At 39.5% G+C, this 12,212-nt stretch overlaps 1 protein-coding gene across 1 annotated transcript; it reads left to right on the forward strand.

Moving 5' to 3' along the window:
* Positions 1-2,736: 2,736 nt before the first annotated feature.
* Positions 2,737-9,886, forward strand: pln (phospholamban). The gene is made up of 2 exons (XM_040009700.1): positions 2,737-3,256; positions 7,934-9,886. The coding sequence occupies exon 2, from the start codon at positions 8,079-8,081 to the stop codon at positions 8,238-8,240; it is 162 nt and encodes a 53-aa protein (XP_039865634.1). The 5' UTR covers positions 2,737-3,256; positions 7,934-8,078; the 3' UTR covers positions 8,241-9,886.
* The last annotated feature ends 2,326 nt before the right edge of the window (positions 9,887-12,212 follow it).

Consider the following 12,212-nt stretch of genomic DNA (forward strand, 5'->3'; position numbering starts at 1 on the left):
TTCTGACTGGTAGCAGCAGCAGCTCTGTCTGTTTTCTCTGCCCTGCTGGGTTTTTTGTTTTAATATCTCGAGTCAAGTTGTTTCTTTCCCTCTGAATCTTTCTGTCTTGCTAGTCTTGGGTTAGAGCAGTCTGGTATTTCACCATGTAAGGCTGCAGAGCTGCACCACTCTAGGGATTTAAAAAAAAAAAAAAAAAGGAGGAAACTATTTTCCTAGCGTAAGAGATTTTATAATTACTTTTCAGCTGGACATAAAGGCTCTGTGTGCTCATGAAGGCAAGACAGAACATGATGACAATGAAAATTAAGTGCAGAGACACTTAATCTACCAGATAAACGCAAATATTTATCATCACTTTCAAAGGACTTTACATAACAGGAGAGAAGTGATTATTTTTGCCAAGAGTGTTATTTTTAGACTTCCAGTGACAGCAGTGGGCTCGGTTTTAGGAGTGTTCCCACTCCCACACTTCCACACCTGGAGGCTGTCCAGTGCAGCAGGAGCTGGATCTGTCCACAGCTGAAGAGCTTTCTCAGATGTGCGACAGCCTCGCTCAAGAGCACCTCGGAGCTGCAACTGATTTGTGCATTCCAGACTTAGATTTATCCCTTCAGTCCTGGCATCAAACAAACACAAAGACACGATGAGCTCTAACCCTCAGTCGGCCACTGGCACCTCACCACTGCCTGCTGATTATCAGCAGTAATATTCTGCTGCCAAAAATCTGTCTATACCAAGCGTATGTCAAATATATTTCACATTAATACATCAGCTTGATACCAAATTCTTTTTTGTCCTACATGTGCCAAAGTCGGTCAGTCGACTAGATCAATACTGACTTTTTAGAGCAATTACTGATAGATTTTTAGTTAGTAGTTTGAAATCTACCTTTATGGCAACTTCAACAACTCTAAAAAGACAATCTGCTCTGTATCTCTCATTCCTCTAACTACATAGTTATTGGAAAAAATACCTTTTAGGCTTCAATTTTAGTGTTGCTGGCAGGGGTTAATTCACCTGTCCTTGATTTCATGAGCGTTACTGCTATAGTCTATCCAAACGTGATAGTCTGTCAAGTGTTTGGACACCTTTAAAATTCAGGTGATCGAATATAACCCAAGAAAATTGAATGTATTGATTTCCATATTACTTTGTGCCATTATAGTTTTGACAACCAGCCCTGTTTATCTATCCACAGCTGCTGGACAGTGCATTATCATCTGGCTACTGGCTTTGAAAAACAATCAGCTCTTCTGAAAATTTCCCGTCACCGTTGCGGTCAGCGCAGCCGGTTTCTCCACCTGATATTTCCCAGACTGCCTTTTGGAGATGACAGTCATAATTTTTGACTGTTTGACAAGTTTTCTCCACTGTTACGAAATCGGGGTCGCCAAAAGTTTTCATCCAAGGTAGCAAAGGATGTCCCAGGTGCCTCCAGACAGTCCTGCAGGTTAAATGGTTCTAACCAAAGACTTTCAGAGGTTACTATCCCCGCATGACTCACGACAAGCAGGCTTAAGAACAATCTGTTGTTTTTAATCTGCACATTCAACAACATCTGGATACATTTAGTCCCAGGATAAATGGCTAATTTTGGATTTCAGAATGTATCAGGAAATAATGTCCCAAGTACAGCACGTCCACTACTCCTTAGATTTAATTTCAGTCTGTTTTCTTGCTAAACTTCCTTTTCTTATGATTTTGTGCACAACAAATTCTTCTTCATCCGAACAGTTCTGACTGTGCTTTTGACTCTCGGCTAATATTATTTTATTATTATGTTAATTTTCTATTTACAAATGTTCCTGAAACAGTGGCGCTGTCTCCCAGAGGGAGGATCAAGGTTCCACTTCATGTTTGGGAAAAATACAGCTGTCATAAAAGATAGAACTATCTGCTTACCCGTGTTCTTGGACTGTTTGAAGTGTGTATCCGTGTGGAGTAGAGACCAGCAACATCAACAAAGCAGACTTCCCAGTACGTGACTGACAGCCTGTTTACATGCTGATTCCCCATATAAGGCAGATGCAATGCTTTCTGGGCCACAGCGGGGGGGTTATTTTTACTTTTTACAGACTTCTTTTTGAAACCTTGTCTCGACTGATTTCTCCAAAGTGGAGGATGCTGTCCAGGACTTCACACACTTCGCAAACACACACACAAAATGATAAAAATAGTTTTTTTTAATGAAATTCATATAATGTCAGGTAGTCCCAACTTCACAGCTAATGAATTTAAAATAGCTTCAAAATGAATGGATCTGATAAGCAGACTAGCTTTCACAAGTATTACTGTGACACGTTAAATTCACATTCAGGCAAACAAATCTGTTTTTTGTTCTCCACCAGCTGCAAAAGACAGAGTTAGCGAGTTAAGCAATAGAAGAGAAATAACTTTCCCGTGGCTGCTTCAACAATTTCAAGGTCCTGGAGGATCAATACCCGGGCTCTTCAATGATGTGGTCATGGCCAAATGTATACTGTAAATTTAGAGGTGTCATCAGCTGTTCAAAAGTACAACACATGTGCCAAGTGTATATCAGGCTGCCAGGATAATGAAGACAATAGGGTGGTCTAGGTGTGGTATTTGATCGGAAGCCAGATTTCAAGTGATCGCAGGGACGTGTTTGGCCCCTCCCAGCAGCCACGTCATTAATGCATTAAACAAAGGATAAAGTGGCATGGCAGTAACACATAAAGCATCTCTTTCTTCCCAGATGGGCACAGTGCATCAGTACTGGTGTCTTTCTAAAGCAGGCTTCCACATTTCCCAAAAAATTTTCCCAGAAAAGAAATCTGCTCTAGGAGTGTGGCTAATACGTTAGCCATTCAGCCCAGAGAGCTTAAGAGCATTACCATGCTTTCCCTGAAAACTCTTAAATGAACAGTAATACTGGATCTACTACGGAGCCAGAAACAAAAAATATTGTAACGTCTGTGTATATGACTGAGTTGTTTGAAACGAGGGAATGACCTCACAATCTCAGCTTTCAGAACTCTCACCCAAACTTGAACCCTGAAATGCAGCGGTACGTGCCGGTGGCTGCATGTATAATTCAGAAGCCCTAATACAAATTTGGTATCCCCACTCTCTTGAAATCTTTGCTGGGATGTCCTGCCTCTTTCTCTCTCTCTCCTTTATTTCTCCCCTCCCTCCCTCCCTCTCTCCATCTCTCACTGTGTTTACAGCCTTGGAGAGGACGGCATATCTGACATTTCTCTCTCAAACTCCAACCAGCTCTCTTCTCATCTGACAGGTAAGAGCCAGCATCCTCTGAGCTGCTCCTTAGGAAGGCTGACAGAGAGTCGATGATGATAAATGATGATACAGACAGGATAAAAGCCCAGTAGGGTGGATCTTGTGATAAGAAGAGTCATTAAAACGTATTATTATTGGTAGCTGAGATTAGTTATTTAAGTCAGGTACTTAACTGGTTGGGGACATAAAGGACATTTGTACTTTCAGAAGTTAAACGGTTACAGGAGATGTTTGATGTTAAGATATTAAGGAGCACGATGTGAATCACTGCTTCTTATAAAGTCACTGCTCACTTACAGTAAATAAAGCTTTGTAGAAAGAAGCAGGGGAACAGGGACTGGGCTAAAACTCCCAGAGGGATAAACACTTATCCCAGCTTCTTACATTCCTATCTCAAACACATGATTTCATTTAAAAGCACTCAGGAGTCAAATCAACTCTATCTTAATAATACTTAATGCGATATACGATATACAATATTTCCCAGTGTGGTCCAGGAGAATTCACTGTATTTCTTTTTTCTTTGTTTTTGCTCCATTTGATACTCTTATTCTATTTCTAGATGCCTTTCCATTAAAAAATAACAAGAGGAAGATTTTTAAGCTACTTTTAGATGTATCTTTACTTCACAATGACCTCTCAAGGAGATACGGTACATGGAGCGAGTTACGCATAAAAAGGCAACACTAGAAAGAAGAGGGTGGTAAGATTTTCTTTCTGACGTGACAAATACAAAAAACAGTTGGTAAAAAAAGAAATCAATTATATTTAAGACTGTGAAACTAACTATGTTTATATCACGCTATACAATGCAATTTTACACATGTATATATTGTTACATATGTATATTTGTGATAAAGTCCTTAAATTTTTTGACATTATGTTGTTGTTTTAATAGACCTATAATTGCGCCTATATCCAGACACTATATCTATTTAATGTTTTAGAGTAATATATATATATGCCCCCAAATTTAAAGTGATTTATGTGAGGTATTGGCTCCCAACAGCTGCTATCAAAGAGTGGGCGCAGCTAGCCATGACCCAATTAGAGTAGCAGGTCAACATCAATAAGCCTATGCATCTGTCTAACCTACATACTTCACAGCTGTCAATCATTTTCTAAGAGGAAATGCCAACCAGCTACCTCTCTTGCAAGTGCTGACATTGATTGCAAAGACAAAAAGCATCGCTAATGACTTATTTTTAGCGTCACTTTAGACTCTAAAGTGGGCAGAAAGTGGCGTGCGTGTACCTGCGCGATCTGGCACACAACGACAAAACTCACAGGAGAAAAATTTCAGTTTATTTATAAACTATTTCCATCTCTAAAAACTTTATTACCAGTAACATCAGCACCATTATTTCCCACTTCTGTGTTGGTCACACTGGAGAAATCTAATGCTTGGCAAGAGCAGCTAACAACAGCTGATTGTGTTTATAGGACAACGCGGTCCTTTCAGCAGCCCAGAGGAGCAATCTGCACTTTAACGGTGATAATCTAAAAATAAAAACAGACTTCTCCTCGAGCTTTGCACGGTAAATACAATCAAATGATTAAATGGACTGTGTTTTTTGCATGAGGCCTATTAGATACATTTTAAAAGTAGCAGCAGAATGAAAACATAGATTCTGCTTGGGTTCATTTCCTAACCTGCTTTAATGAAACTGCAGGAGGAAAAATAATATCACCCAAATGATCTACTGCTTACTTTTTGGGGCCTTCTCCACAGGCTACAGGCTAAGAAGCAAAGTAGGAAACGATGACGAGTAAAGAGTTTGCTGAAAATAAGAAAATAGATGAATGCACTGCATCAGGATGTAGGTGTGCTTATGTGGACCAAAAAAGAGGGAAGCTTTATATCTACTGTCAACATTTCATTTTCATTCATTTCATGCAGTGCAAATGAGGGTTATTTGCACTCTAGACACAAGAAAGAAAAGCACAGCCTGGCTGACCAGCCGAGGATGAAGCTGAGCAGCGGTGGCTCGCTGGTTATCAGACACGCGGTGTGCAGACTGACATGCAGAGTGAATGTAATTTCACCTCAAAGGTCAAACTACAAGCTGCACAAAAATTCTCATATAAAAAGTGAGAAAAGGAGGCAAGGAGGAGAGAAAGATGAGTGGAAGTGGAAGGCTCATGACCTCAGGCACAGGATGATTGAGAGGAACAGAGCCGGGCAGGGAAACACCGGGGCGGATGAATATTAATTTCTTTAGGTGTAGTTTGAGCTGCTGTCAGAGGGAAGCCCAGAATACAAACTGTCTGTGCAGAAGACGCACAAGCAAAGATTTTTCTTGATTGCTTCAGTCCAGGCAGTTTGTCTGCAGACCACTAGATGGAGCTGAGGAAATACACAGATATGTGTAGATTTCATTTTACTGTTTAGTAAAAATTGACATTTTTAGTGATAAATACGAAGTGAAAAAAAAGTTTATTTGGTTTAAAAAAGAAACGCCAAACATAATACGTATTCAGGAGGATTGCACGTGTATTTAAAGAGTTATTTTATAACCTGTATCAACTGTACTCAAAAAGCATAGTTGTGTCAGTCTGAAAGCTTTCTGTCATTGTCACAGTTCTATTTAGCATTATTAGCACTTTGACCTTCAGATCAATCTGCTGACCTTGAAGAAGAGGTCAGAGGTCAAATGTGACAAGACATTTTAAATCTTTATACTGTACTTTATATATGTTGACTTGTAAGAATCAGTACGTTTTCAGTAAGTTTTAAGGCTTTTTGTCGATTTTCAACCAATAAATCTTTGAGTTGACCTTGAAGACCTCAGTGGACGACATGACCCCGCTCTACACCCATACAACGTTTTACCAGCATGAATACAAAACATTTTGAGGTGTTGTGCTTACAGAAAATACCTCAAAACAATAGCCCTTAACCACAAATAATGAGCTGAAAGAGCGCCACCTGTTGACCCAAACCAAACAGGACTTTCAGCCTGTCCCTTTCAGGCCACCCTGAAGCTCCACAGCTGATAAAGTCAAAGGCTACTTCTATGTGGAGCAAAATATTTAGAATCTAATGAGTTTAAAAGTCCAGACTGAACGCAAACGCTCTAAATCATGGGTGTCAAACATAAGGCCTGAGGACCAGATTTGTCTAAGCACAGACTCAGCACAGACAGATTTCTTTCATTTACTACAGCAGCATTATTTTATCACGTAGATAAAGAGACGTACTGTTGAAACCACTCCTCGTTCTCTCATATCAATATATGTCAGGGGTTCAATGTGTAGTTAAACCTCTTCACACTGATAGGAAGAGGAGTTTCGCTGGCTGCTTCTGTGGGGTGGAAGAAGAAAACTCATAAACAGATGACAGGAAAAGTTCAGCATGATTACTTTCTGATCATTCTTGGTGCATTTGTTCGAGGACATACAGAGACTCTGAAGGATTTATGAGTAACAGTGATTGCTTGTGTTGATTAAACACCATATGGACTCTTTAATCAGGTTAATACACTGAATTAATGAACTCTGTCAGTACGCCTCCACACACAGGTCATTTAAAGCTAAGACACGGCCGTGTACCGGTCGATCACTCCAGAAATCAAACCCCTCAAACCTCCTTCTTCCAGAGCCACTCTACGCTCCACTTCAGTGAGGTCTGAAGCAAGCGAGCTGGAGAGTTAACCCGTGGGGTTTGAGAAACTGTGTGCTCAAGTGTCAACATGTGAAGTGATAATGAGTGACTCAGAGGAAGATTACGGGGGTGGAAGGAACAAAAGTGACATGATTAAAAATAGCCATGGCTGCCTTTTTATTTTTATTTTTACAGACACAAGGAAACGAGATTTTTTTTTAAATAAAAATGGCACATTAGAGTTTGAAAGTGCAATTCAAGTATCATAAGCGTAAGTCATAATATATGCAGTATGGGGCACGTTTCCTTTAGCGCCACCCTGAGGATAAACTTCAAACTTTGCACAGAGGACCTCCAAACTCCTGGATTACCACCCTAACACCTACACCTTCTAGCAGCAAAGCTCTCAGGTTCCTAAGCTGTGTGTAGATTGCTGAGCCTCTTTTTGTAATGTGGGATGTAATGTACAATGTACCCAGCAGGGGTGCGCCTGCGTGGATTTTAATCTTGTTAAAAATAGAAAAGAACTTGGCACAGCCGATGCACAAGTGGGAAGATTTTTCTTTTCTTTTTTTTCGCTGTGTGCAGGAGCCTCTAATGCGAGAGCACGGTAACCTTGTCACGGTGCCTCTGATCTGGGGAAAGTCACAGATCAGATGACAAAAGGGGATTTAAGCCAGTGTCGAGAGCCTGCAGCTGCACTGTGTGATGTGCTTTTATTTCCTGCTTACGCACTCTGCTTACAATCTACGACCCCCAGCTGAGGGATGTAATGACAGAGGGAGGACAAAACATATTATAAAGTCATGAAAAACTTCTTTTGTTTCCTCCTCCCTCTTTACAAACATGTCCCAGGACTGTGGTCATGACAGTTGTGTTGCCGCCACTCAGACTACACTCCAGCTTAACACATCATCAGGCCTCAGCTGGCGCCTCTTGAGCACCCGTCTTATCATCACACTCTGTAGTGCTGATATGGAAAGGTCACATGAGGGGACGAGGGCCTGTGGTGATTCTGAAATCCCATTTTTCATGCGTGTTTAACAGTCTCTTTTTTTATTTCGCCACTAGAAAGGAGAAGATAAAGTGACTGCCATCTGACCCGAGCTCATCTTCAGATCAACACCTCCCCCCATCTCTACAACAACAGGCCCCAGCAGCCTGACCTGAACCCCCTCGCCTCCCAATCGAGCGGATCAAACTGTAACCGGCCTCCATGGAGCGCGTTCAGCACATGACCAAATCGGCCATTCGCCGAGCGTCTCAGATCGAGGTGAACCCGCAGGCCAAGAGGAACCTGCAGGAGCTGTTCGTCAACTTCACCCTCATCCTCATCTGCCTGCTTCTCATCTACATCATCGTCCTGCTGAGCAGCTGAGAGACACGTGCAGAGAGAGAGTTTGGGCAAAGATGAGGGTTTCACTGATACATGCAGATATATTTTTAAAAAAAGATATGAAGCAATAATATAATTGGCATGTATCAGCTTAACCCCGTTTACCAGCAAGGCGCAGGGAAGGATCACAGAGGCATTGGCCAAACTCTCAACTCACAGCAAAGCTCAAGGGTGATGTGGGAGCTGATCGGGAATCAGCTGCGCTGTTTGTGTCTCCAGGGAACGATCAAAAGTGACCCGACTCCAGCAGTTTGTAACCTTCACCTCTTCCTGCTGCTCATTCAGATTCACACTGTGCTCGCTTGCAGAGGACAGCGACTCCCGCCATGCACGCATAAGCACGAGTAAGTGCAGCGATGCTGAAATATCAATACATCACCAATGTTTGACTTCTATTTCCCACAAGCCTGCCCCCCTTTACTTCCTGTAAACCCCCGCCCAACCCAAACCCCCCAGCAGAAAGATAAACAGGCTGGAAATGTTTTTTTTCCATGAGCGTTTTCACGTCTTTCTTGGTGTGCCGCTGACAGAAACCAGGAAAACACCGAGGTTTCGCTGAGGTTTCCTGAAACTGCTTATTGGTTAAAAAAAAAAAAAGAAGCTTTCAGCAACACAAGTTTAGCAAAAGGTAGCAGGGAGAAAGTCTGAGATGAGCCTCAAAATGTAATGTTGCTGCCCTAGAAAAGCTGCCATGTGTGATGTCCGTTGAGTAGTTGAATTGTTGCCCCTCTTTATTGGTCTACAGTTACAACAGATGGGCATAGACCCAATCATGGAGGCTACAATTCACTTACATACGCTGCTAAACCGGCTTTCGCCTAACAATGTAAACCTACTGGTTTCACTATCACTGACACTCAGATTTCTTCACTGAGGACGTCTTCAGAAGAGAAGAAGATGAAAAAATTAAAAAATTTGCAATTCTATTGAAATTTCAACCTCTGGCGCCACCCAGTGGTTAAATCACAAAAGACATGGTGGATCATTTTAAATGTAAAATTATTTTTACCCTGTTTTTCATCAATTCTGCTGAGAAATTTGACACATATCTTAAATCTACATGGCATTATTTATAAAATGAAGCTCTGTTATCACTGTCTGAACTAATAATGCTGAGCCAGTCAGCTCACTCCCAAAGGTGCAGCATGTCTGCCATTTTATTCAGTGTGTTTCTTACTCTTAATTAACATATATAAACATACTTGATATGATACTTAGGAACGTTTCTAAGTACTGCAGACCTTTAACGAGCGTGTGTGAAGCACAGCCTGAAAGTGACAGTGAAAGGTTTGCTTTACAGGTACATGCAGTCTATACACTATCAGTTGTGAAAGAAAGCTCACTTTGCATGGTGTGATTACACGTAGTGCCACTTTCTTTACTGCAGCTAGACTCTGTTTGTTTTCGGCGCTGGAATAAAATACCTAATTATAAAATCATGTCATTGCTTTTGAAACGTACTATGACTAAAAATGTTTAAAAAAAAATGAGATGCACATAGGTGAGTATGAATTAGTTGTTTTTTTGTTGTCTTGTATGTACGTTAGAAAAACTTCCACCTGATTTTTAAACTGTGGAACACCAAATAAACTGCATGTCAAAACAATTAAAAGTAGCGTCTGACTTAAGTGACAAATCCTTCGTGTTTATCTGTCCGTAGAGTCCATGTGCATACTGTTTTGGTTTTACAGCTCTTTGAACGCCTGCCTACATCCAAGAGCTTGTTTTCTCTTGACCTGTGATCACCAGAACATACGAGAAATCTCCACTGCCACCCACAGCCAAGGGACTGTTTACCCAAATGTGAATTGAATTCTATTTAAAAAAAAATTTAAATGTTGTTTCATTTACTCATTTATTATAGATGTTCTATTTAGCAAATACTCAGAAATTGAAAAAATGCATTGATTTATCAGTAATGCTTAAAAACACTCATTACATTATTCATTATTATTATTATTATTGTGAAAAACAGTCTGCAAGTCTGAAGAAATGTTTGATTTTTAAGCCCCCAAACATATTGAGAATATGCATATTAATGTTTATAGATGGATAATTTCCATAATAATTTCAGTAATGTTGAAAAATACCTGGGTGAAAAAGCCTTCTGAAAATCTCCTTCGACCAGTTTTCTCTTAGTTGTTTCACCATTTGTTGTCTTAACTGGATCATAGTTATTTGTAGTGTCAATCAAAAAAACATAAATCTGAACACCATATGCCGAACAATTGTTTTGAGCATAGTGTTAGCAACAAAATCTGCTAGCTTTTGTCATGGCCACTGAAAAAAAAACAAGACTCTGAAAAAAGTGTTGACATTCAAAAATCTACATATGTAGGTTAAATAACAACTGAAAAATGCTTTGCAGTCTTAAACAAATATAAAAAGACATGTTTATATAAGTAAAAGAGTAAAGAGCAGTTGTCCCCAACTTCTTCTAACCTAGCATACAGTGCATGCTAGCAGCTAGCCAAGGTAAGTTCCTCATTTGGTGGCTTACAAAAGTAAAAAGATCTAAATTACTTTTTCTTTTTTATAGAAACAGAAAAGACAAATATCTGTAATATCACATTGTGTATTTCAAAATCCTCAAATATTGCAAGTTCAGATATGTGCAGAGTACAAAAAAGTACCATTAATATTTAGATGTAGATTCAACACAAATCTTATAAGAATTGCACAACAACAGCTTTTTATCTCACAATCATAATTTTACTGTTTTGTAACATACAACAGAAATTAATATAAATATAAATAAATATTGTTATTGTTATTACTGGTATATATTTTTTACTTCCAAAAGAATGACAAGACAGACATCATTAGGTGACGGATTACAGGGGAGACATTAATTTACTTTTTAATTCAGTTGTTACAAAGTGCAACACATTTGTTGTATTTACCTGTAACTGGACCGATGTCAGACTTACTTCAATTTCTCTGCAGATTCTGCAGTTTCTATGGGTCTCCAATGGCTGCTTGATATTACCAAGGAATCCCAATTCATTTTGAAAAGCTAAAATTTTAAAGACAATATCTTATATTAGCCAAGAAAATGTGTAATGGAAGAGGCAGGACATGTAAGAACAAATTAAAGCATCAACTCAGTAAAGTAATATATGAGCATATACAAAAAATGTACAAAACAAATAGTACATTTAATGACAAAACCAAATACACGGACATAATGTTGAATCTAAAAACAAAACAGCAATAAATAAATAAATAAATAAATAATCCCTTTAGGTTATGTCAAACCACTAAATAACGTCAAACTTAAAGGACCGTACCATATGTTCATTCATTAAAATTAATTAGTCTCACCATAATGTCCATTTAGTTCTGGATTCGTCTATATGAACGTCTGAGAGCTCCAGAAATACCACTTAATGGACCTGGTGAAACTGCTGAATGATCTCCACGTCTCAACTTTCAAACAAACATGGACAAAAAGTCCGTAAAGTGCTCAGAAAACAATTTAAAAAAAATAAATTGTGCAACAAACAGAAAAATTCCTCTTGATGAGGAAAATCATTTTCTAAGAATTAAATCTTTGACTACTTCCTCAACAGCTGCTTCAAGCCACCGGCTACCTCTCTTGAGCATTTTTCAAGTCTCTCTATGATTTTAAACCATAGTATAATAATTTAAAACTGATTGGAGAGTGAAACGCCTCCAAGTGCCGGAACGATCCTCTAACTATCAGGACAGTCCCCCAAGGTGTGCCTCTTGGTTGCAGCTGGGGTTAACAATGCAACTAAAGTGTGCACTGAAAGAGTGAAAGAGCTGTGAGCTCAAGCAAAATGAAAGGAGAGGCAGTAAAATCAGATGTGATTGTGAGGAAAATGTATTAGAACTTAGCTCTAAGAAGAAACAGAAGGCTTCTGCATTGTTGGATGGAGATTTCAAAGCAGAGTTATCTGAATAAATCTTCACAGTGTGCATGGAGGAACG

The sequence above is a fragment of the Simochromis diagramma genome, unplaced genomic scaffold (genome assembly GCF_900408965.1).
Source record: "Simochromis diagramma unplaced genomic scaffold, fSimDia1.1 OVJJ01000381.1, whole genome shotgun sequence".
NCBI lineage: Eukaryota > Metazoa > Chordata > Actinopteri > Cichliformes > Cichlidae > Simochromis > Simochromis diagramma.